At 40.1% G+C, this 25,671-nt stretch overlaps 1 protein-coding gene across 1 annotated transcript in view; it reads left to right on the forward strand.

Annotated features, from left to right (window-relative positions):
- SCG3 (secretogranin III) overlaps window positions 1-25,376 on the forward strand; it is a 33,573-nt gene extending 8,197 nt beyond the window's left edge. Inside the window, exons 7-12 of the mRNA XM_017662103.3 lie at window positions 1,836-2,013; window positions 3,971-4,087; window positions 7,612-7,695; window positions 9,310-9,441; window positions 19,953-20,033; window positions 25,048-25,376. Coding sequence (XP_017517592.1) covers window positions 1,836-2,013; window positions 3,971-4,087; window positions 7,612-7,695; window positions 9,310-9,441; window positions 19,953-20,033; window positions 25,048-25,166 — 711 coding nt within the window. The 3' untranslated portion in view covers window positions 25,167-25,376. The remainder of the gene's footprint in view (window positions 1-1,835; window positions 2,014-3,970; window positions 4,088-7,611; window positions 7,696-9,309; window positions 9,442-19,952; window positions 20,034-25,047) is intronic.
- Window positions 25,377-25,671: the final 295 nt, after the last annotated feature.

The raw sequence follows: 25,671 nt of genomic DNA on the forward strand, positions 1-25,671 counted from the left end.
ACTTCCAATCCCCACCAGCTTTGATCTTTTTGAACAGCTTTTAAAGATACACCCACTCTAAAAAAATCTTCCTAGATTTATCAAAGAATGCATGATCCTCACTCCCACTTGCCAGTCTGAACTGAAACTGACACACATAGCTATTTTCATGACCTTTCACTGCCATTATGTATTCTTTATTTGTCCATCTGTAAAATGTCCAAATGCTTGACCTGCTCACTCGTGTTATCTAAATGTGTCAATGCAAATGAAACATTAGTTCAATAAACATTTATTGAGGTACCAGCCATGAACCAGGCACTGGGGATACAATGCTTATTTGAAAAGACATAATCCCTTCTTTCATGAAGCTAAAGGTCTAATGGAAGATGTAGATGGTCTTCAAATAGTCATATATTTTAATTACACCTTCATTAAGTGCTCTGAGAGATGAACATGGTTCTCTGAGACCTCACAAAAAAGCAATCTGTCCTGGACTGAGGCTGAGGGAAAGATTCCCTCAGGAAGTATCTTGAGCCAAAAGCTGCAAGCTAAATAGGAGTTAACTTGTGAATGTGCTCGGCAGCAAGTAGAGAAGAATGCGGACACAGGTGGCTGGTACGCAGGGGGAGCAATGAAAAATGAGAATGGGGAGGTGGACTAGGCAGCGACTTATGAGCCATACTGGACTCTGATCTTTATAAGAGCAATAGAAAAACACTCTAGGATTTTAAGCAAAAGCATTACATGATCATTATTTTAAAAAGGTAACTTTGGCTACAACATGGAAAAATGCAGTTGGGGAATAGATTGGAAGTAGGAGGTAAACTTTTTATGGCTGAATAATATTCCATCATGTGTGTATGTATGTATATCATAGTTTCTTTTCCATTCATCCACTGATAGATACCTAGGTTGTTTCTTTGTCTTGGCTATTATAAATAATACTGCAATGAGTGTGAGGGTGCATAATCCTTCAGAGTTAATGTTCTCTGTCTCAGTCTTGGAATTAGTTTTTGCTTCGATGACACTTGGTTCTTTGTAGTGGGTAACTAGTTAGAAATCGAGATCTGGGCACTAGATGTATTCATTGCTACTTATGTGATTGCTTATAAGCAGTGGACAGCACTAGAATAGAACACACACACACACACACATACATGTATGTAAAAAAATAAGCAGGTAAGAGGTAAAGGTAGCTTGGACCAGAGTGTGGTAGTAGAGAAAGAAATCTATAAATTTGGGAGCAATTTTGAGAGACCAACAAGGCTGCTGATAGATCAGATGGAGGAAAGGAAGAGGAAGAGGCAAGAAAGGCTCTTAAATTTCTGTGTAATCCACCAAATAGACAATGGATCATTAACTAAGATGAGGAATACTGAATACATATCGGGTCTGGGAGAAAGAATCTAGTGCACCCTCCAGACAGCGCCTAAAATGTCAGTCACTAAGCAGTCCCCAGAGTGTGACTGTTCTGCTGGTGTTAGATATTCTGACTATGACCTCAAAGCCTCTGCCCTTGATTAAGGCAGTTTTACAAGGACAGTCATGAGGACTGATGGAGGGGAAGTTGGCCAGAGCTCAAACTAAGAAATTCCCTGTTTGTTCTCCCCTGAGCGGGAGCCAGGGCCTTCTGGCAAAGCACCTGTCTCTGATTTCCAATGACCTTCCCATGTGGCTAGATGCCCACACGCCTAGAAAAGAGCATGATTCTGCAGAAGCTTGCCAAGGAGGAGGTATTCTTATACTTCACATTCAAGGGCACCACACAGGAAAGAATCAAGTTGGAGTGTCATTAATGCTAACAAAATGTTTATTTTTTACTGGTCTCCCACCCCCACCCCGCCCAAATGAAGATGCCAGTGGCAGCAATTCAAGATGGTTTTCCTCATGGACAAAACGATGAAACAGTATCTAACACTTTAACCTTGACGAATGGCTTGGAACGGAGAACTAAAGCCTACAGTGATGAGAATTTTGAGGAACTCCAATACTTCCCAAATTTCTATGCACTACTGACAAGTATCGATTCAGGTAAACACTATATTTTCTCACCATGTGGAACAGAAACGTGAATTCCAGGAAATGTAGGGGTGGGGTTTTTTTGTTCCTGTTTTCAGTTTCCCAAGGCAATCCTCAATGACATATATGGTAACCTCAGGGGAAAGAGTTCACAATTTTTTTCAAAAGAAATATACTAGTCATGGAAATATTTAGGAAAGAATACTCAGGAAAGGTGGGGTTTCTGGATAATTTAATCTTCTTGTTAACAGAGGACTCATTTATTTGTTCAGCCAACAGTTACTGAACCTGTGCTGTGTTTAGGGCATCAGAGTGAGCCCTTTGAAGATGCGGTGATGAATCAGTGTCCCTTCCTGACCCAGTCCAGCCTCAACTCTTACTGCAAATCTTTCCTTGTTTTTTTTTTAAAAATTTCATTTTCTTCTCTTAGTGGGAATGTGAAACATAATTTATCATTTTTTAAATGATTCGGAACTTTGCTTTCTAGACATTGTCAGCTTCAATCCTCAAATGAGTTAAAGTGAACTAAATATTGGACTACAAAGCAGGTTAGGAACTCAAAGCAGATCAGGAACATTTGGGAATTAAAAAAAAAAAAAAGCAAGTCCTTAACATGTCTTACTCTTTTCTCTTCTATGTGCACCAAAATAAGTTACCTGAAGATTTCAGTTCATGTTTATTTTTAGTTGCTCTACAAGGATGATAGTAATAGGCAGATTTTCTGTTGTTTTCCAGGATGTCCTGCACTGCCTTATGACCTTCCCTCTCCCTGTTCAAAGATTCAGCCCTGGATTGAACATTTGTAATAAAGATTTCAGTAACTGTAGCATATTACTCCAAGAAGTGACCTTAGAGTGAGCTTGCATTTCTGGAGAACATCCTTTTCCTTCACATGCAGACCTTGACCAGATGGCAGTGTCCCTCTGCTGGTGTCTGCAGGGCTTGTACATCTTGAAGCCCATTCTGAGCCATCTAGCCCCACTGGTTGGCAGATGCCTAGATCAGAACCTCTGTCATCCTGGTGAGTCACTTCTTCTCAGTGAAAAGCATGACCACGATACTGCACACCTATATGGATGTGACCTTGAACAAAAATATATGATGGCTGAAGTTATTTACCAGCCCTTGTCCAGGGTCTCTCCCCGACCTCTTCACTCCCAGCAGAGTGGACTCTTCTAGCATCTCAGTTTTTCTCTTCTTCAACAATGGAAATAGACTTTTTTTTCTGATTTTAGAATTGATACATACACTGAACTACTATGGAATCATTGGTTGTCTTGTTCTGTCAAGATGCAGAAAAGTATGTCAAACATGGAATTCCCAAGAAACAGTTAACGGTGCTTATGTATAGGAAGAAGGGGTTTGGCAGGGGCAGGGGGTGGAGGGTGGCTAGAGAATATTACTTTCACCTATTATTTATTTCTGTACTGTTGGAATAATTTTACTATAGGCATGTATTCTTTCAAATGAAAGCAATATACACTATTAGAAAAATCCATCTTACATTTAAAAAATAAAGATACATGTGTTTCTTATTTTCAAATACTAAGTTTGATGAATGAAAACAGTTTGTTCTTGCCCTCGAAAACAGAAAGACAGAGTAAAGAAAATGTAATGGGTCACCAATCTTCTAACTTGCTCTTTGAGTCCGTATTATCTTGGATTGCAAACTCTCTTTATCATCTACTGTCTTAATTAAACATTTTAAAGTAAACCTTTTTGATTCTTGAAAAGAATAATAAAGTAAACCTTTTTGGAGGAGTTATAATTGCCCATCTGAAAACTTTTGGTACACCTGTATAGTGTTCTGTATTCCCTATCAAGGCTTAGGCTTTTTGTAAATTAAACATATGTAACAGATGAATAAATGGGGAAATATTTCAATAAGATGCTGTACTTCATAAATTGACATTGAAAGATGAGGCTACACTCTGTTTTTAAAAAATTATTATTTTGTCCTTTGATATAGAAAAGGAGGCAAAAGAAAAAGAAACACTGATTACTATCATGAAAACGCTCATTGACTTTGTGAAGATGATGGTAAAATATGGCACAATATCTCCAGAAGAAGGTGTTTCCTACCTTGGTGAGAATCCTGTTTGTGTTATTTTTATTGTGGTGGTTTTCCTTGTGCAAAGTAAATTAGAGATGTGGCAATAATTACCTCACTAATTTGATAATTTATGCCCTAAATAGCCTAAATCATTTGGGTAACCAGAGCTGCCCAGCTTGATAATGCATACAAATAAAATTAACTGGGTGTTCAACTCTTTATAGATCCAGCTGGAGTACAGACATTTCACATTTACTATATTTTGTCTTACTAACATTTTCTAATAATCCCCATGGAGCTAATTTTATTGAAGTTTGACTTTTTTTCAGTTGCGTGTTTGGATAGTAGGGACTAAAGGAGTCTTGACTTTCACCAGTGAGGTCTGTGTGGCAAGGATGAAAAGAGCACTGAACAGGCATCAGAAATTATGCCTTCTGGTCCCAGCTCAGCTGCAGGGGAAGGCATTCACCTTGCTGTGCCTCAGTTTCTGTATTTGTATAATAAAAGGCTTTGTTATCTACAATGGGACAGTAAACTACTGCCCAGGTAAATCTGGCCCACCACCTATTTTTGTATAGCACACAAGCTGAGAGTGGCTTTTACATTCTGAAATGGCTGAAAAAAAAAACAAAAGAACAGTATTTCACAACACAAGAAAACCATATAAAACTCAAATTTCAGAATCCATAAATGAAGTTTTATTGGAACCAGCCATGCTTGTTTGTTTTTGTGCTATCTTTGGCTGATTTTCTACCACAATGGCAGGGCTGAGTAGTTGCAACAGAGACCATATGGCCACAAAGCCAAAAATATTTACAGAAAAGTTTGCAGATCCTTGAGTCCTCAAGCTTTATAGATAAGTTTGGATGTTTTTTATTCCCCATGAAGGTTGATTTAAAACGAAAAAAAGCCTTTGGTTTTCTTGCTTCATTTAGTTGTTAACAAATACCATTCATCCCTGATATCCTTTGGGTAACTTGACCTCTTGGCCCCTTACTCTGATCTCTGATGGGAGGAGAATTAAAAAGAAGAGAACAATCTCTTGGGACAGAGTAATACAGAATTATTCTGTACAAACTCAATTTTTTTCTACTTGAAAATAGTTTTACTGTTTCTTCTTTATAAAAGAGCCTGTTTTTAAAAAAGTCAATGCTAAAAGATGTTAAAAAGAAGTAAAAAATTACTCATAATACAAGCACCCAGGTAATATTCTGGTTTATATATCGTTCCAGATATTTTTCTCTGTGGGTGTGTGCGTGCACACATATATACGTATGCCATTTCTTTCTTTCATCTTTTTTCGCAAAAAATGGGTTCTTGTTACATGCTTTGTGGCCTACTTTACTCACTTAACAGTAGATCAGAGACTTTGTTTCAAATCAAGCATTGTTTTACATCAATACCTTGTGATTCAGAAATTCCACACTTAAGACATTATTTATCCTAAAGGGGAAATAAATTGGAGATGCTACAAGGCTTATGTGCAAGGTAGGTATTTCCACTACTATTTATAGTTGTGTTGTCCAATATGGTAGCCACTAACCACAAATTGATATTTAAATAAAAGCAACTAGCATTAAACAAAATTTAAAGTCTAGTTTCTTAGTTACACTGGGCAAATTTCAAGTGCTCAACTGCCACATGTAGCAGATGGCTACCATATTGAACAATATAGAAATAACTGTTTCCATCATTACAAAAAGTTCCATTGGACAGCATTGGTTTCTAGAAACAGTAGAAATAAATACTCCATAAAAGGGGAATATCTAAAATTAATTATTTATTTTTATGATAGATTGTTTACATTTTATTTTTAAATGTTCGTGTTTTAATAATTGTATATCTTATTACTTATACAATATAAATATTGTTTACAAAGACTCAGTAATGGAGAAATGTTCATGATATATTGTTGAAAGCTTAAAGCCACTTAGAATATGACCACAATATTGGTGCTTAAAAATGGATTTATGTATTGAAAGTTGGGAGGAAATATACCAAAACATCTAGACATAATAAATGTTAGCTTTCTTCTTTATGATTTTCTGTTTTTTTCATTTTCACAAACATATGAGAAGTTGTATGCATATATGTATAATTTTTACAATTGGAAAATGAGTTATGTTTTAAAGAATTTTTCTGTATAAATACATTGGCTTTGACTTCTACTAGGGTGGAGGTCCAACCTCAGGCCCCAAAGAGTCACAAACAGCATGGGTAGAATAGAGAGGATTGATTAGCTTGCTGTCTCCCTTTCTCAGTGAGTGACAAGGAATGACCAGACATCCATCTCTGTTCTGGTCCCAACAATGTTTGGCGACTACAGAGGTTGCCAGTTCTAGTTGCTATGCCAAAGAAGAAAACAGAATGCATCATATAATAGAATATGCGGATTTTCTTCTCAAAAGAGGGGTGGAGTAGGGTGGAAGGAGGAGTTTTCCTTGGAGAGAAATAATATAGAGCAATAATGGAATTTTTATAGATGAATTACAAAGAAATGCTTGTTTGCAAATAGCAAAACAAAGCCTGCCTTGTTAGTGAGATGGATACGTGGCTGATGGAATAACTGATCACAAAGAATGTGAATTCTGATATATTGTCTGCCTTAAGGTGTCACAGTGTAGCTTCCTGTTTTGTAACACTTTCATGATGTCACTCCAAAGAGCAGAATTCAGATGACAACAAGAATCAGATTTCAGCTGAATATGAGTAGGAAAATTCTCACCCTTAAGACCACATAACAATTGAATTGGCTGCCTCATGAATTAATGAGGACCCTCAATGATGGAAATTCAACTGTTGATTTAAGTGAAAAGGGGATTTGTTGCCTTATGTAACTAAAAAGTCAAGGGGTGAGGTAGCTTGGCATCAGGTTTGTGAAATTCACCAAGAGTGTGAGGAATCTATCCCTCCCCATCTCGCAGCTCTGACATTCCCTATGTTGGTTCATACCAAACTGTTCCTTTATGGGAACAAGATGGCTGGCACAGCCCCAGTCTCATCCTCACAGTACAGCAATCCTAGCAGAAGGAGCCTCTTTCTCCCAATGGTCCTACTAACATTGAATCTCATTGGCCTGGCTTGAGTCATGTGCTCCTCCTTGAACCAATCACTGTAGCCCAAAGGGTAGAAGACCTTGAGGAGGCAGGCCTGGGTTGTTCAGTCTCCAGGTGAGCCGAATGTGCTGAGAGTGGAAGAGGTCTGGGTTCTCCAAAGGAAAATCAAGGTGTCGTTTCCAGAAGGTGTTGAATAGGCCAAGACCAGAGGTCCCATTATAGGCCCCAACTTTGGACATGTTCTAGCAGTGGTCACAGAGATATAGAAGGGCTTTTGCAGTTAACTGAGCAGGAGGCTGAACTTGAGTATCTCAAATAGTATGCCTTTCCATATCGAGAGTCCATAATTTTTAGAAATACAATTCATGTCAAAGCATCTTATTAGCAGTGTTAATGCTGTGGAATTGCTTTGTGATACTTCTGGTAAGATCTAAACATTTTTGGTAAAAGTTTGGTATCTTTCAGGAAATAAAATTATATTTCTTCCCCTCCTTCCTCCAGAAAACTTGGATGAAACAATTGCTCTTCAGACTAAGAATAAGCTAGAAAAAAATGTTACTGACAATAAAAGCAAGCTTTTCCCAGGTATGATTTATTTATTTAACTCTTTTTCTAGCTTTTAGCACAATAACCCTTGTGAATGGTAAATAATGACCTTCTATAAACACTGATAAAGAATTAAAGCTTTCAAATCAGAATTAACGATTCTGATCGGATTAAGTAGCTATAATCTTGGCTATTTTGTGTCTAGTCTCAGCACCAAAATCTGGTCTCAAAAAGCACTGAAAGAAATATAGATCTTTACTGAAGCTTCTTAGGAAGTGACTGGTGGGGAAAGGAGAGGACTCCATCACAAAACTGAGCAATTCTTCCTAAAATTCTCCTCCTGGTCTCTTTTCCTCTCCCCAATATCACCATTTTTCCAGACTACTGCCCCTGGTCATCTGTCTACTCTCTGCTGCCCTGTCCACTTGCTGTCCCCTCCCAGATCCATCTTTCCCTCTGCGATAGTCTGTGTCCCTGTGTAGTATGATTTATCCCTTTTCTCGGTTTCTTCCCTTCTGCATCCCCATCCATCACCCTGCTTAGCATGGTGACCGCCATGGAGCCAAGCTGTACAAAGCTTTCACAGGGGGAGGGAGGAGCGAAAGAGAAAAGATCTCCAGTTCTCATACTTATTTTATGCTCCTATCACAGAAGTTATGTACCTATATTTGATGGCATAATACATAACCCTTTAAAATGATGTTTGCAAGTAGTTTTTAATAATGTGGCAACATCCTTTCATAATAACATTACTGACAAAAGCAAGGAACAAAATTGTACTACAAGTATGAAAAAAAGTGCATCAAAATATACAGAGAGACCACAGCTCTAGCAGTGGATATTTTGCATAATGAGAGAATAACTGATTTATTTCTTTATTCTTTCCTATTTTTTTCTATGGTAAAAAAAAAAAAGCTATTGTTAGGCTGCTTGAGGTTCCCTATTTTATTGACAATAAGGATGTTTTCAAGGGTTTGCCTACTTTAAAGTTTGTGATTTTTTAATTCAATATAGGATTGCTAGAAAGAAATATAGTTATTTTTAAGTGAGAAGTGAGCAATGGTTACCCCTTCTTGACCACAAGGGTACAATTCTCATCTTTGCATTGGGGTGACCAGGGCTAAGGACGCATGAAGAAGAATGCAGAAGGAAAGCAGGACTGCCATCTGCCTGAATTCTTAGGTGCTACTCTGAGCAATAAACTGTTCTTCAAAAATACAACATCAAGGATAGGTAGGGCAACTATAAGAGTTATTTTAATTTGGAATGAAAACTCAAGTTTACTTTGAATCCTGTCATATCCTACTTGGTTGCCTACTTGGATCAAAGTAAGGAAAAGAATCCACACTCTCATGACACAGTGTGGCAGAAGGGAAAGAACCCTAAACTAGAATCTGGAAAGGTGGAGGTTGGCCCAACTCTTCTGCTAATTCAGTGAGTGACCTTAGGCACATCTCTCCCCTTTCTAGGCCTCAGTTTCCTCTTCTGTGAAATGGTGGAAGGGAGTTGACAATGTAATCAATAAGAAGCTTCTCAGCTCAAAAAAATGATCTGACCTCAAACTGTACCTTTTCAATAGAGTTTGTTTCTACATTAGGAATTAGTTAATAGATAAGAAAAGAGTTGTAACAACAGCACACAATCTGATTACAGCACCGTCTGAGAAGAGTCATGAAGAAACAGATAGTACCAAGGAAGAAGCAGCTAAGATGGAAAAGGAGTATGGAACCCTGAAGGATTCCACAAAAGATGATAACCCAGGAGGAAGGACAGATGTGCCAAAAGGTATGCGGTTGACAGCTCTGGGTTGGCAATGAAGCTGGGAAGCAGAAACTTTCACTACATCTGGAAGGGTGATCCGAAAGGCAAGCCCCACCAAACATGAGAAATCAGTACCATCTGTATAGGAAAGATTCAGCATGTTGTATCTTTCATTTGAATAGCAATCATTTTTCATGTCTGAGTCTCCTAGAATGGCAAATTAGTTTCATTTTTTGATGGTCTTTAGTGACCAGTGGGCTTTTGTGCCTGGGGAGGAACACTATGACCATTTTGGCATTGTTTAATGTCCAATTTATGATCTTATGAATTAAGCAGTCTTTCTTTAAATATAATGAACACTCCTGTAAATACTCACATAGTACTTATTCAACAAAGTCATCAAAATTTGTGGATTTAACAAAGCAAATTTCCTTAATCATTCACTGTGATTGCACCATGACAAATAATTTTAAGGACTTGATTAAGAATTGTAAATCGACCATGTCAAATTTCTGTAAATAATCTAAATACCTTAAAAAGCCAAAAAAAAGCACATATTATGCTAGCCCAGTAATTACAAAACTAATGTTTTTATCCTTATGACATGTTCCTGGGGTCCAATTTTTACTCTGCCTTAGTAAATATATGTGAAATAAGTATATAAAACTTACTTCTTCCTAGGATTTTAGAACTTTTACCATACCCTTAAAGAAAAAGACCATGTCAGGTTGCAAGTTCTAAGTTGCTATTGAATTCAGGTCAGGATGTGGGATCCAGTTGCCCAGTCCAGTGGTTCAAACCCTTTTTATCACAAAGTGCGCTAGTTACCTCACAGAAATTTTACATCTCTCTCAGATAGATATATGCTTTTTCTGAAACTCACTGTCTTTACCAGAAGTTGTGAACAGATGGCTTAAACCTACCTCATTTTTCTGTCATTGTGGTATATTGACCTCTTTGGTGTAACTGGAACCTTACAGTGTCTCATTAGTAGAGTCATCTAGAGATTTCCTTCTCTGGAAGCTGAGAGAGTAGGTCACTGCTCTCTCCTGGGGCAGGTGAGAGAGTGTGACATACAGAAGACGCACCATTGGGCTCTCTTTTTGTTGTTTATTATGTATAGTCATTAGTGGCAATTAACTGATGGGCTTCGCTTATTCCTTGCTGTAATCTGAGACCATAAAAGCCACCATGTTCATGGTATATCTCTTAATCTTGAAAGGACTGCTTGGCCCATTTACAGGTTCCCAATCTGTCCTGCTATAGATAGAAACAGGTTCACATTCATACCTGATAATAAACCCATGCTTAAGAGTGTCTGTGTATTAAGTAGAAACAAACTAGCTATGTGTTTAATGCCTTGTAACTCAGTAACAGCAAAAAAATTCTAAACCGTTTCCCTTTTATATTACAACTACCTTTGTTAACACTTAATATTAACTTTTTCCATTTCTGTAAGTTGTCCAGTTGATGATGCTACTGCTGCTGATTTTTTTTGCTTAAATTGGTATAACTTGGGCAGTAGAAGCCCCCCATAGGTTTCTCCTTTGCCCTTTTGGCACTGAACCCAGTGGTTTTTACAGCAACTTTGCTCTCTGGCAACAACAGGGTATTCTAGACCCACTCCTAATTTTCCTGTCACGGGACTTGAAATCAATTCCTCTTCAAATAGTTCTGTTCCTTTTTTGTAGAAAAGCCCTGAACCTGGATTACACGGGTTCAAATGCGTGGTGATACTGGCCGGAGATACTGCTTCTGTTTTAGTTATTGGGAGTTTTTTCAGACAGAGCTGAAAAGAAACTTTTTCTTAATATGTCAAGTTCATGTTGATTTTTCCTGTTTTATAAGGTCTTATATTATGTGCTCTTGTTTTCTTTAGCATAGATTTCATCAACCATCACAATTTTCTCCTACATTGACCTAGCTGACACACCAACACAACATTTGGTAGTGGCCTCCATTGAGAATGGTTATGATGTTGCATCTGGGCTCAAGAGGAAATTAATGATGTTTGTCGTGGCCATGGGAAGGGGGAATTGGTGATATACATGTCATGTTTGCTGACCCTGTAAAGCAGTCACACTGCTTTGATACTTCCAATCAACTGTAGGTACACTTTGGATGAGCAGTAAACTTTAATACCTTTTTTAAATGGTGGTAAAATACATACACAGAATATAAAATCATCACCTTACCCATTTTTAAGTGTACATTTCAATGGTATTAAGTGCATGCGTATTATTGTGCTACTGTCACTGCCATCAATTTCCAGAACTCTTTTCATTTTACAAAACTGAAATTCAGTACTCATTAAATAATGACTCCCCTTTCCCCCTCCCTCTTCAGCCCTTGGCAGCCACCATTTTACTTTTCCTTATGACTTTGACGCTCTAGGTACCTCATATAATTGGAATTCTACAGTATTTGTCTTCTGTGACTGGCTTATTCCATTTAGCATAATGTTCTCAAGGTTCATCCATGTTGTAGCATGGGTCAGAATGTCCTCCCTTTTTAAGGCTGAATAATACTCCATTGTATGTATACACCACATTTTGTTTATCTACCCATTTGTCACTGGGCACTTGGGTTGCTTCCACCTTTTGGCTATTGTGAATAATGCTACTCTAAACTGGGTTTATAAATATTTCCTCAAGATCCTGCATTCATTTTTTTCTTGGGGGATATTATTCTCAGAAGTGGCATTGCTGGATCATGTGGTGATTTTATTTTTAATTTTTTGAGGACCACCATACTATTCTCCACAGTGACTGCACCATTTTACATTCCCACCAAGAGTGTGTAAGGGTTCCAATTTCTCCACATTCTCATCAACGCTTTTTATTCTCTGTTTTTTTTATGGTTGCTAACCTAATGGATGTGAGGCAGAAGATGAATAGTAAGCTTCTGAAAGGGAGTTAACTAGGAAGAGTGGTCCTGGGGCCTGAGAGAGAACACCAGGAATCGGGCAGCACAAAGCACTACCCCGGCAGAAACCCAGTATGCCTCACTCATCTCCTCTAGTAGCAACCCGTGTAATGATTGTAATTCCCCCAAACACAGCGAGCCATGGGCCCGGGTCTTTGACCTGCTGAGTCAGCATGCTCAGTGCTTAAGACAACATGTTCTATTGCTGTACAAATAGCCCTAGGAATAGATGCTGACAGGTTTCTTTGCTTGTTTCTGGAAAATATTAGCTAAATGAGGAATATGCAGGAGTTGATTTTCCGTAGCCCACTATTAACTATTTAGGACGTGAGTGTTTTTGGAGACTAAAGATTAGGTTAGATTTCTTTTAATTTGCATCAGATAATAATGTGGAGAGAGGAGAGTTAAACTCCAACCATTTAATGTTATTCTTTGTAATGGCTTTCCTGAAACATCAGGAAGAGGGTAGGGATTTGGGGCTAAAATGAGTTCCCCCCTTCCATTATTTAGAGACCATGCTACACCTGAACCCCATTACTCTGAAATAAAGAACACTGATTCAAGTACAGTTTATAAAACACTAACCTAATCTTAAGCCAAGAATCAATATTTCTTGAAAAAAAAATGTAATTTATTCCCAAAGGACATATTCCATATACCTTTGTATTCACATTTGCTTTACATGCACTTTTTTCGAAGTCTGTTTGCTTCTCTGTCATTAAACCCACTGAGAAAACACGTATTGTCTCTGCACAGAAAAATGAAACCATTCATGTGAGTGAAGGCAGGGTTTACTGGGTTTCCTGAGACATTTTTTCAGCAATAAATATTTATTCTGATGGCATGCCTGGCACCATGCTAGGAAGTGGAACTACGGTAGGAATATAAGAACTGATGACTGCCTCTGAGGACTACAACAAGCTTTGGAATGACTTGAGAATAATTCTTAATACATATGTAGGCAGGTATAACACAAGCCATGTACATATGCACAGATGTCCCTTATTGATGAGTCAGCAGTGTGTAGAATAGGCTCCCTTTCTTTTCTCTCTGAAAGTAGAGAATTAGTTGGAGGACATTTCAGAGCAGAGCAAAGGGTGACGTAGTGGCCCAGCCAAAACCATTTAAGGAAATAATTATAAGCAGGACACATTGGCAGGAATATCTATAAGGAGTCTTATGGTCTTGCAACATGAGGTGATGGCCCCATTAACCACAGCAAATATTAACCATGCCAAGTATGTGCTGGATCCTGTGAGAAATTGGAATAATAATAATAATAAATAATACTCTACATTTATATCACTCTGCAGTTTGCAAAGCATGTTTACCATCTTTGCAATGCATCTCATTTCAGGCTTAATGTACAAAAATCTGATTTAATTACCAATGATGAAAAATGACACATTCACCTTTGAATATAGTTTAGTTAGCTTATTTAAACTTTTGTTTTCTATGGGGACTCATTAAAAATAATATCTTAAAATACTGATTTCTAATTGGTGCAGTTATTTGAATAATTCAACTATTCCTAAATTTAGTGATATGCCAATGAAATTGAATTTATTCTAATTTCAACCATATCTATAAAATTGCTTAATTTTTCAACTAAATTGCTCTTTGGAGAACCAAGAAAAGTGCTTTAACTTTATTCCATGATCTAATTGTGGTTCTTTTTGCCAATTTGATGTTTAGTCATTCACTACTGCTCTATGAGTCACCAAAACCTTTTTAAAAATCATCCAAGGGATGAGATAAGCATTGTGATACCCATAAACTCATTCCAGTGCTATCGTATGTCAAGCTTATGTCCAGATAATGGAATTAAGTTTAAAAAAGTGATCTCTAAGATACCTTTCACCTAAATATCCTGTCATTCCCATATCTTCCTTATAGAAGCCAGAAAAAATACCTATTAAATTAATAAGTTGACTAGCTCATGTGGATGCTCTTACTTTTAAAGGAACATTAGAGGAGAAAATTCATGCCTTTATTCAAGCTCCAGGACATTGTTAGAAATGTCCAAAAACAATGAGTCCAGCCTTCTCCCCTGTGAGTCAACAAGTGTGACAGAAGCTAAGTGCAGGCATGGGAGACCTACCATCAACACAGGTTTTCCAAGGACAGCAAAAGAGAATTTATACCCGTATGGAGAAACCATGAATCTTCTCTGTGGAATTTACCCCTTAATTTACAAATAAGTAAACCAAGGCTTAGAAGATGATGTAACTCACCCAAGATCTCTTCACCGAAGAGTGGTGGAGCTGGGTCTTGAACTTATGTCACTTGACCCCTATCTAGTGCCCATCCCAACACTCCATGCTGCATCTTTTGGGAATGAAAAATGTCATCATTGTGCAGAAATTCTTGAACCGGATGGCTCTGGATTCCATGCTGGCATCCATGATACTGGTATCAGTTGCTTTGTTTCATTCATTTCAAAACTGTAATCATGGAATTTTTATACAAAATTTTAAACATTGTATCGAACTTAATTTATATAAACATTCTTTGAAAAAATCTAATATCTTTAGTATGTCCAGTATTCAATAGGTTTACTCTATTGATTTCTATAGATGTGTTTTGTTTTTTTTTAATGGGGGCAGAGCAGGCTAGTATATCAGGGTCAGGACAAATTCATATATAAAGAAGGATATTTCTTTCGCAGTGCTGAAATCCAGAATAGCCAGAAAAGCAGGACTACGCCTTGACTTTGGCCTCTTCCCATCTGCCTTAGCATATGTTTTAAGGCTTGTGCCTTATTACCTCAGCTATGAGCTATTTTTTTCCAAAGGAAGCTGAAATAAATTTGAAAAAAGCAGTCCAGCTTTCCAAAGTAGACTCTCATGGGCTTTCAGTGCACACTGTATAAATAAAAGATTTGCTTTTCAGCTCCTGAGAAAAGAAAATGTAAATAGGAACCAGCTGCTTCTCTCCATGAGCAGATGAACACCTGATCTTACTCCCCTCTCCTCTCGTTACCAGTGCTCCAGTAAATGAGTGGAGGTCTCTGTACTGGTTGCAGTCGTTCCTAAACTTTGCCCCATGTTGGAATCAACTCAGGATCACTAAAAAAAAAAAAAAATGTTTGGGCCTTACCTCGAGATACTCTGATTTAATTAACATGAGGGGTGACCTGGGTTTTAGATTTTTAAAAGCTCCCCTAAGGGATTCTAATGCATAGCCAAGTTTGAAAACCACTGCCTTCTTGACCAGTTTGGTAAAAATGAGAGGCATTAAATTAGTGTAAGAGGTGAATTTTACCCAGCTCCACTCATTAGAGTCTCGGGATTCATTTTGGTTCATGTCTTGCCAATGGGCTTCAGCCCTGGACAAGTTTACTATGGATTCAGTGAGACTGAAAGAATGACAATGGAACGTTCTTGGGGTGAAAGGTTTATATCCAACTTTATTCCCACGGTGGCAGGTCAAGCACAAGAATTCCGTCCACCCCAGAGCAGTCTGCATGCAGCAATCCAGTCTCTGCCTCAGGGCCTCTGCAGCCCGACAGCCGTCTCAGTCTCTGTCCTCCGTGCTACCACCAGCCCAGCCTCTGCAGCCTTGCAGCCCTGCAGCCCTGCAGCAGCTGGAGCACTGGGTGGAGCTCTTTTTAATAGAGTCAGTAACAATGTACTGCCCACACCCGTGTAGTGAGCAAGCCGACCAGGGCCAGGCGAGAATCCTGGCCACAGGAACCTTTACTTTCTCCACAGTTCAAGACCAGACTCCGAGCCTTACTCAGCTCTGACCCTTTGGGCATGTCACTTAACCTCTCTGAGCCTCAGTTCTCTCATGAGTAAAATGGAAATAACACTTATTTTATAGAGCTCTCCACAGATTGAATGACAAATGCTTATCATATGTATAGCACATTTGTAGTTATTTTAAATTAATATAACTATCATTTAAATTCAGAATTCATTAAATTTCAAGTCTTTCAAGTAGTCCTTTCTAGTTAAAGGAAGAAATCTATTTGTACTTTAAAAAAAAAGTGTTGTCCCTCGTTCCAATTCCATGCTCACTGAGCAGTCTTCTAATTACAGTTTGGCTTCTGTATAAAAGAGGCCTTCAACCATTCACTCATTCAACAAATACTTATTAAAGGCCTACTATGTGTCAGACTTTCTTCTAGGCATGAGGGTACATCAGCAAACAAGAAATATTTCTGAAGGAGGAAGACAAGCAAACTTAAATAAATCATATTATATGGTAGAAAATAATAAGTGCTATAGATAAAAATAAAGCAGAAAAGGTGCATGAGGGTGATTGGGGGGGGTTCTGTTTTAAATTGGAGAAACTATCCTAATATAAGTTATAATCCACAAGGTAGTTTTTTAATGGATTGCAGTCTGGTTTTCTTGAAGCTGCAGCAAACTCATTCTGTTATGGGTTGGTAATGTCAATATAGTGCATAAAATTACTTTTCATGCATTTCATACTTCTTAAAATTCGACACCATTTTTTTAGGTAATTGGTTATAAGCAAAAAGTAACCCAATATGCTACTGAACCTCCTATTTCAAACACCTTAAGTTGGGTTTCTTCTGGAGTAGATCCTGAGAGAAAGATGTAAGGTCAAGTTTAATTGGGAGGTGACTCCAGGAAGTTGGGGGGGATAGGTACATGAGACAGGGTAAGATAATAAGCCAACAGAAATTATAGTAATGAACAGGCTTCATCTGTGGGCAACAGGCTCAGCCCCACTAAGGCTGGGAGACTGTATGGAATGTGCCTGTGGAGTAAGGAAGCTGGGCTATTTTCCTACCAATTTTATGCATTATGGGTTGAGGGTTCCTCTATCAGCATATCTGGAATAAGTGCATGTCTTGCCTGAGGGTTTCAATGGAGCGTTCTTGGAGTAAAAGCGTTTATAATCAGCTACTTCCACACAGCCACAGGTCAAGCACTAGAATCACGTCCGCAGTCAGAAGTGTGCAAGTCCATAACCCACCTCTGTCTCTGCTTCCCCTCAGAGCACTGGGCAGAGCTCTTTATATAGTGACTCAGTCAATAATAGCCTATTGCCTACAGGTGTGGAAGCAGTAGCCTAGCAGCAGGCCAATTACAACATTAAATAGTTTAGCGTCAGGTGAGGATCCTGGCCATATGAAATTCCATTTTCCCCGTAGGAGGCATGAGGGTAGGGAATCAACTATGGTAAAAGAATCATTTTTTACTCTAATTCAAAGTTTTTAATGTAATATTTAAACAGAGACTAAGCTCTAGTTTTCCTTTTCACAAATAATCTCTCTATATTATGATGTGATATTATAGATATGATTGTGGGAAGAATGCTTAAAATTAATTTAAACAAGATTATTTTTATATAGTCTCAAAAGTTTCAGAAGCCTAATTATCTAATGCACTAATGATGGATTATTATCTATTCATTAAAGCAAGCCCTGTGACACCCATTCATTTGATTTAATATTCTTTGAAAATAATGCAATTGCATTCTTTAGAAATAGTCTATACTAAGATTTCTTTTCTTGGGCAAAATGCATTTTCTGACTGAATTAATTTGAAATAAAGAACAGTTTGTACATTACCAAATCCAGTTGACAGCAGGCAGGCAACAGTGGAGCTCCCTGTATTCACTGTGCTGTAATGTTGTAACATCAGCCAGGGGACATTGGTCTTTCATTGCTCTAAGATTCCTAAAAACAAAGCACTGAAATCAAGACTCTTTCTACACAGGTGATTGAAATAAATAGGGGCTGAAAGTTGTGGATCTCTTCTCTTGCCCACTCACCTTTTTGCACTAGAACTTCTCTTTGCTTCTTTGGGGACCTGATAACATGGAGTGCCAATGGTGAGGCAGGACTGGGCTTACAAGGCCAGGAAGAAAGATGCTCAGGAGGAAAGCAATAGTGGAAATTGGAATATCGGCAAATTTTAAAGCAGGGTTATTGTTCATGGACTGTAGTCAGATGTACTGTGGAGAAAGTGAAGGTTCCTATGGCCAGGATTCTTGCCTGGCCCTGATCAGCTTGCTCACTACACACATGAGGGCAATACATTATTCTTGGCTCTTTATAAAGAGCTCTGCCCAGTGCTCTGGGCGACTTGGCTGCAGGAAAGCAGAGGCTGGAGTGATGGCAGCACTGAGGACAGAGACTGAGATGGCTGCCAGGGCAGAGAGGCCCAGAGGCAGAGACCGGATTGCTGCATGCAGACTCACTCTGAGTGGGTGGATTCTAGTGCTTGACTTGCCACCATGGGAATAAACTTGGGTATAAACCCTTTCATCCCAAGAATGTTCCATTGTCCTTTTTTCAATCTCATTGAATCCATAATGAACTTGTCTGAGGCTGAAACCCACTGGCAAGACACGTACCCAGGCTCAAGCCTGTCTCTACTGCTTACTAGCCATGTAATCTTAAACATACTACTTTCTCTCTCTGCCTCAGTTTCTTCATCTGTGAAATGGTGGTGAAATAGGACTGCCTCAGAAGGTCATTGTGAAGAGTAAAGGAAATGATGCATTTGGGAGTGCCAAGCACAGCCCCTGGCACACAGCAAGCACACAGGACGGGTAGCTAAACCAAGAGGGCACAAAGGTGGTTCAGAGCAAGTGGTCACCACACTGAGCCATGACAGCCATTGCTTCTGCAGAGCCCTTGGACTTTGAAGGCCTCTTTTCCTAGGCCATCCAATACTCTCCAGACCACCCGGCCTCCTGGTGCAGACACTCTGCACAAGTGACCTCACTTGGTTACTAGGATGGTTGATTTCCTTGAGACAGAACAGGGCTACCTCAGTGTCCCTGTGTGCAGACAGTTCTTACCTTTCAGGTAGTGCAGGTAGCAGAAACTTGGCAAGACTACAGTCCAAATTCCATCTCTGTTATTTCCTGTATGGCCTCAGCCAAGTCACTTAGTCTCTCTGGACCTTAGTTTCCTCGTCTTTAAGCTGATGGTAATACCCACTTGCCAACAGCAATACACGTAGGGCATCACAGAGCCAGTGCTTTACCGATGGCCTGGTATTCTCTCTCCACACTGGAGGCCCATTGGAGAATGTTTATACCCAGGGGAGTTTTACCAGGACAAGTTCTAAGGTTCACATCCAAACCTTGAAATGAGGCCTGGGTCGCCTCCTCATCTCTGCTTCTACACACTCCCCACCAGATTGGGCAGAAGACTGTAGCTTCACAAAACCACACATTTGAACCTATGTGACAATATTATTTGATGTTGGAGTCTTTTAAGTATCTGCCACTCTGATTCAGTTCTTGACCTGATAATGCTCCTCAGTTTGTAAGAATCATCCCTAGCCAGAAATGACAGTTTAAAAATCATAGGGACCCACCTATCCAATGAACTGACCAAAACTCTTTTCTGCCAGGACATCAAGCTGTACTTACTTGTGTGTGGGGAGGGTGGCTCCTTGACACTGACTAGCCTGGTCCCTTCTCCCGGAACCTTAGGCCACCCGCTCTCCTTGATATCTCCCTGCCTGCACGCACAGATATGCACACTACCTCATTAGGGACTCTACTCCTCAAGTCCTCGTTAAATCCAATTATGGCTTGGAACCAGAGGGTGGGCTTTCAAAAAGATGCAGTAGTATTTTATGAGTGCTTGATACAAGTGCTCTTGCCTTTTCCAGGGAAAACAGAAGCCTATTTGGAAGCCATCAGAAAAAATATAGAATGGTTGAAGAAACACAACAAAAAAGGAAATAAAGAAGGTAAGGATTTAGTGTGACTGTAAATTGCAGAATTTCAGCCATTTGTCAGGGGCCCTTGTTAAATGAAGATCCCAAACTGGGCTAAAGTTTCTGCACAGATCCAAAAAAAAAAGACTCTAGGTGCCCCTCAGAGGCATAAGGCAACAGAACCTCCATTTCTCTTATTTCTCAATCAGCCTCTCAAGCAAAGGCCTTTTCTTTTACATTTTTATTATGAAAATGTGAAACAAAAGTAGAGAAAATACAGTGAATCCCCATATATCCATCACCCACCTTCAATAATCATCAACATTTTGCCCTTTTCTTGGAGTATTTTAAACAAAAGCATTGTCTGAGCACATATTAAATGCACCTTGGAGTCCCAAAAGCATTTACTTAAAACACAGAACCAAACTCTGTTCTGCTCTGAGTGACAGAGTCATGAAGGATGGTAAGATGCAGCCTCCCCCGCACCCCATGCCCCCCGGGCCACCCCAGGGGTTCCAGCATCAGTAAGGCTGGCTGGCCCTGCTCGGTGCTATCACAGATAGGCATGGTGGTGACGAGGAGAGGAGGGGGCATGTTTTCCTTTGGGAGCAGAGACCATGGGGAGAAAGAACCCCAGGAACACCCTTGTGGAAAGGCAAGTGAGGAGAGATGGAGGCAGAGCAACACTAGGTGCTAAGACATAAAGGGACTAAACTAGAGGGACAAATTCTGGGAACTGGAGCCATTCCGTTTCCCAGGGGCACTGTGTGTCTGTGGGGAGGACCTGCACATAGGGCCCAGAAGGTGGGTAGTGGCCAGGCCACAGGGAGCAGCTTGTGCACCCTGCAGAGGAGGTTAGTTTAGTCACAAGAGTCTAAATCAGGGCACAATTAGGTTAAGAGCTGAGAAATCTACCTTGCAGCAGTGTGGTTACAGATTGAAAAAGACCACAGAAGAGAGATTCAAGGGAAGGATCTGGAGCAGAAATAATGGGGCTCAAACCAAGGCAAGTCAGAGGAAATAAAGAAAAAAGGAGAAATTCGAGAGAAAATCATGGAGAGGAGCTTAATGATTCCTAGGGGCCTGGCCAGAGCAACTGCAAAGGGATGCTTTTAAAATGAGATAAGCAGTGCTTTTCAAACTTGGAAGTGCCTTCAAATCACCTGTGGAGCCCCTAAATGTCCTGACGCCAGATCACACCTTAGTATCACTGTCTTGCCAATGGGTTTCAGCCCCGGACAAGTTCACTATGGATTCAGTGAGACCAAAGAAATGACAGTGGAATATTCTTGGGGTGAAAGGGTTTATATCCAGCTTTTTTCTCACAGTGGCAGGTCAATCCCTAGAATCCTGTCCACTCAGAGCGAGTCTGCATGCAGCAAGCTGGTCTCTGCCTCTGGGCCTCTCTGCTCACACAGCCATCTCAGTCTCTGTTTTCAGCGCTGCCGTCACTCCAGTCTTGTCTCTGCTCTCCTGCAGCCTTACAGCCGTGCCACTGTGTTGGTCAGAGCACTGGGTGGAGCTCTTTATACAGTCAATAATGACGCACGGCCCACATGTGTGTAGTGAGCTAGCCAGCCAGGACCAGGGAGAATTCTGGCTACAGGAACCTTCACTTTATCCACAATCACTAAATCCAAAACTTGAGGGGCAGGACCCAGGCATCAGTATTTTTTAACCCCCTCACCATTTTGTTGTACAGCCAAGTTTGAGAACTGCTAAGATTGAGCACAGTGGGAATAAGAGGTATTTTCAGTCCCCCTTTAGCCATGATCTTCTCTGTTGAGTGAGAAGGAAAGAATTGCCAGGTCTTCACACTTTATGTTCAAATGATAGGAATTCCCAGGCTGTCAGTTCTATTATAATTCACATGAACGGTATTTCATCAGATCTGTCATTGAAAAATGCACCATTTCATGTACTACTAAAGAAGAAAAATTATAACATGCCATCAGTGACTACAAAGACTTTAAAATTTAAACACAAGTTTACCTTAGAATCGGTGTAGTACAGTAGGTACCAAAATACATTCTGAAACCAATATAAATTGTGTAGTCTATCAATTTGGAGTATTTCTTTCAGTAATTAACATATGTATCAGACCCCTGGTCAGAACCAGCAACAGCTTGCAATTTAATCTTCCACTTCCAGAAACGGCCAACCTAGTGAAGCACAGAACTGTGGTGCTTGCCTATGGAGGGCATCTTGTCAGTGGGTTTCAGCTCAGGCAAATTTACTCTTGATCTGGTGAGACCGAAAGATGACAATGGAACATTCTTAGGGTAAAAGGGTTTATACCAGCCTTAGTCTCCCACTGATAGATTGAGCACTAGAGTCATATCTGCATCCAGCAGTCCACGGGTCTGCAATCCTCCTCAGTCTCTGCCTCCGCCCAGAGCACTGGGCAGAGCTCGTTATATAGTGACTCAGTCAGTAATAGCTCATTGTCTGCAGGTGTGGAAGCAGTAGCCCAGCAGCAGGCCAGTTACATCATCAAGTAGTTTATAGTCAGGTGAGGATCCTGAGGACCGTGTTGAGCCTGATGCTCCCTTCTGCCTCCAGGAAGTAAGGGGGACACCCAGTCACCTTCCTGAAGGCAGAAGCAGAAAGCTTTTCCTCCACTGCCTTCTGATGTGCTCTGCTTGACTTGGGTCGCCCTCCAAGTCGTGAGAATCTAGGTCCTAAGACCAATGCAGTGGCTGCCGCTGGGTAGGCAGGAGGTCTTGCTATTCTGACCTTCGTCTGCTGATGCCCTTTGTCTGGCAGGTGCCTGGGTAACCTGACTGTCCTTCCCACATCCAGGAAAGGGAGGTCCATGTGATGTGGTAGTGTGAATGATGGTAAAATCTTACAAAACCTTAATAAAGGAGTCTGTATTTCTTAAAAAGTGAGTCACAGCCCTTATCTTTTTTGAGCCTAACAACCTTAAAATCTCTTATAAGGGTAGCAAGGCTGCTGTGGACTTGTGTGCTCTAAAGGCAGCTGACAGCCTTTCCTCTGCACAGGCTGCCTTTCCCACTATGCACAGTGGTAGCTATGTCATAAAGATAGTTTTTCCATGTCAAAACAGAGCAAAATAATTTCCTGTTTGTCCATTCAAATCACCTGGACCTCATCACGTCCATCCTTGGGAGTCTGCCTTTTGTCCCACCAAAGATGTTGATCCTGTCACTGATTCTGAGGAGCCTGTATTGATTTGAACCATGATAATCAGGAGACAGCTCTTCGTGCCCTCTGAGTCAGTCTGGAATTCAGCCTATCAGGTGCACACAAAACCTATGTTCAGCCTGATTCTCTAGTTTCTGCCTGAGAAAGGGAGAGAACAGAACAACACGAGACCCCAGCCCTTACTGAATGTCTGTCTGCAGCACTCAGCTGCTTCACATTCACTCCTTCAAGGCTGTAGAGTGGTCAAAGCAGTGACTGCAGACAGACCTGGGTTCAGAACCTGCCTCCACCACGACCTGGGCAAGTGGCTTCCCTCCTCTGTCCTGTCTCTTCCTCTGAACTGGGGATGCTGACCTCGTGGGGCTTTGTGAGGAGCAATTAAGATGCTGGTTGTAAAGGGCTTGATGCTGAGAGTTCTCTTTTATTCTCATATCTAATGGAGAACAAATGCCCTCTTCCGTGACGGAAGATAGGCTCTAAACCTCAGCTCACTGTGGTATGATAAACACCTGGTGCTTGTCGAGAGGCCTTTGTGCTTACTTTTCCTTTCATGCAGGGCCTTCAGGATGCCCAAGTGACCCAGATCCCAGTTCCCTTCAGACTAGCTAAATGTGGCCATGGAGTGTTCTGAGTGTTTTGTGCTGCAGTCTTTCCTTTCTCTGCCCTTTACAAACTGAAAGAAGGCAGGGCCCTGCTCCAAGGTGCTGCCACTGGCCAAGATAAATGACACCGTCCTCAGGGAACTTGGCCTCGGACGGTCTGGAGGGTGGGAGACACACATGTCCAGCTATGAGGGATGTGTACCATAAATTTTAGTATCTCCATAGGATGTATTGTGTGTAGCCATTTAAAGTGGTGTTACTAAAGAATATTAATGCTCACAGTATAAAGTTAAGTGAAGGGAACTAGTTATAAGTGTATATATATACACACACACAATATACACAACAATTCTGTGTTGAGAGAGATGTATTGAAAGGCTAAAAGAAAAAGAAAATGCCAACTGTGGTTATTTATGATTAATAGAAACCAGGTGACTTAAATTTCATTTTCATGTTTCTGTATTTTCCATTGTTTGAAACAATAAGCATAAAAAGAATCAAGGGAAGATGTGAGTTTTTGTTTTTTTTAAGCTTTCAGAAAGATGACACAGGCAGCCTACTTACTTAGAGATCTCTTTATTTTTAGTGGATGGTTTGATGGTTTACATAGAATTTTTGTGTAAGTAGGTCAGAGGAACCATAAGGAGGTTACAGTTTGGTTTTGCTCCATGCACAGAATTCAAACACTGAAAATCAAGGTAATTCTTAATTTGGAGGAAAAAAATGTGGGTTGTCAGATCAACAGAAACTCAATGTAACTAGTAAGGTCAGAAAGTCAAAACGTCTGCTTCTGATGGTAACTTTTACTACCCATGTGACCTTGAACAAGGTACTTAAGCTTTACGGTCTTGTTACCTCAAATGTGAGTCCTGGGCCAGGGGCATCACTAGTACCTGGAAACTTGTTTAAAGCACACAACCTGGGGTCCCACCTCAGACCTGCTGAATACAAGTCTGCTGCATCCCAGGAGCCACAGGGAATGGGTGTAAGGTCTGCAAAGCCCTAGCCTGAGCCAGTGTTCTCTGCGGTCGGATGAGGGAGGCACTTCCCACCACAAACAACACCTCGCAGGCGTGATGACGACAAGCAAATACGATAATACATGTAAATATGACTTTAAACTGCAAAATACCTCACGAATGCTGAGACCACAAATGTCTTCCAATGTGAAAGACTGCATGGTAGTTGTACAAAATGCTTCTTAGCTAATGGTAATCACTGTAATGGGATTGCTCTTTCTTGATCTTTGCTTGTGATACTCTGATGATATTTTCCAGATTATGACCTTTCAAAGATGAGGGACTTCATCAACCAACAAGCTGATGCTTATGTGGAGAAAGGCATCCTTGATAAAGAAGAAGCCAATGCCATCAAGCGTATTTACAGCAGCCTGTAAAAACAGAGGGCGATCCAGGCGTCTTTAGACTGTTTCAGAAAACCTAATATAGCTTAAAGTAAAACACTTCTAATTCTGTGATTAAAGTTATTTTGACCCAAGGATTATTAGGAAGTGCTGAATTTATAGTAGTTAACCTTTTAGAAGTGGTTAAAACATAGCTTTCTGGCCAGAGAAACTTTCTGAAAAGTAAAGTTGTATGTAAGCTGAGATTTTGTATATAGAATCCTTATTTCCTGATAGATTTACATTTTATAATCAGAGATAAGTTGCTTTGAAAAAGCCTGTAATGGACTGAACTTAAAACTGAACCTTTTTCCCACTGTAACACACACATAAGCACCCCCTGAAGAATTAGTGGGCTTTTTTCAAGGCATGCTGGGTACCAAAGCACCTCATAGAACATGTCTGTTACACGATGTCATTTCCACTACCAGTTCCCTTGTGGGAGCTGAAATAAATTCACATTTCCTCAAAGCCTCTATAGCTTAAAGCATAGCTCTAT

Source organism: Manis javanica, chromosome 8, assembly GCF_040802235.1.
Source record: "Manis javanica isolate MJ-LG chromosome 8, MJ_LKY, whole genome shotgun sequence".
NCBI lineage: Eukaryota > Metazoa > Chordata > Mammalia > Pholidota > Manidae > Manis > Manis javanica.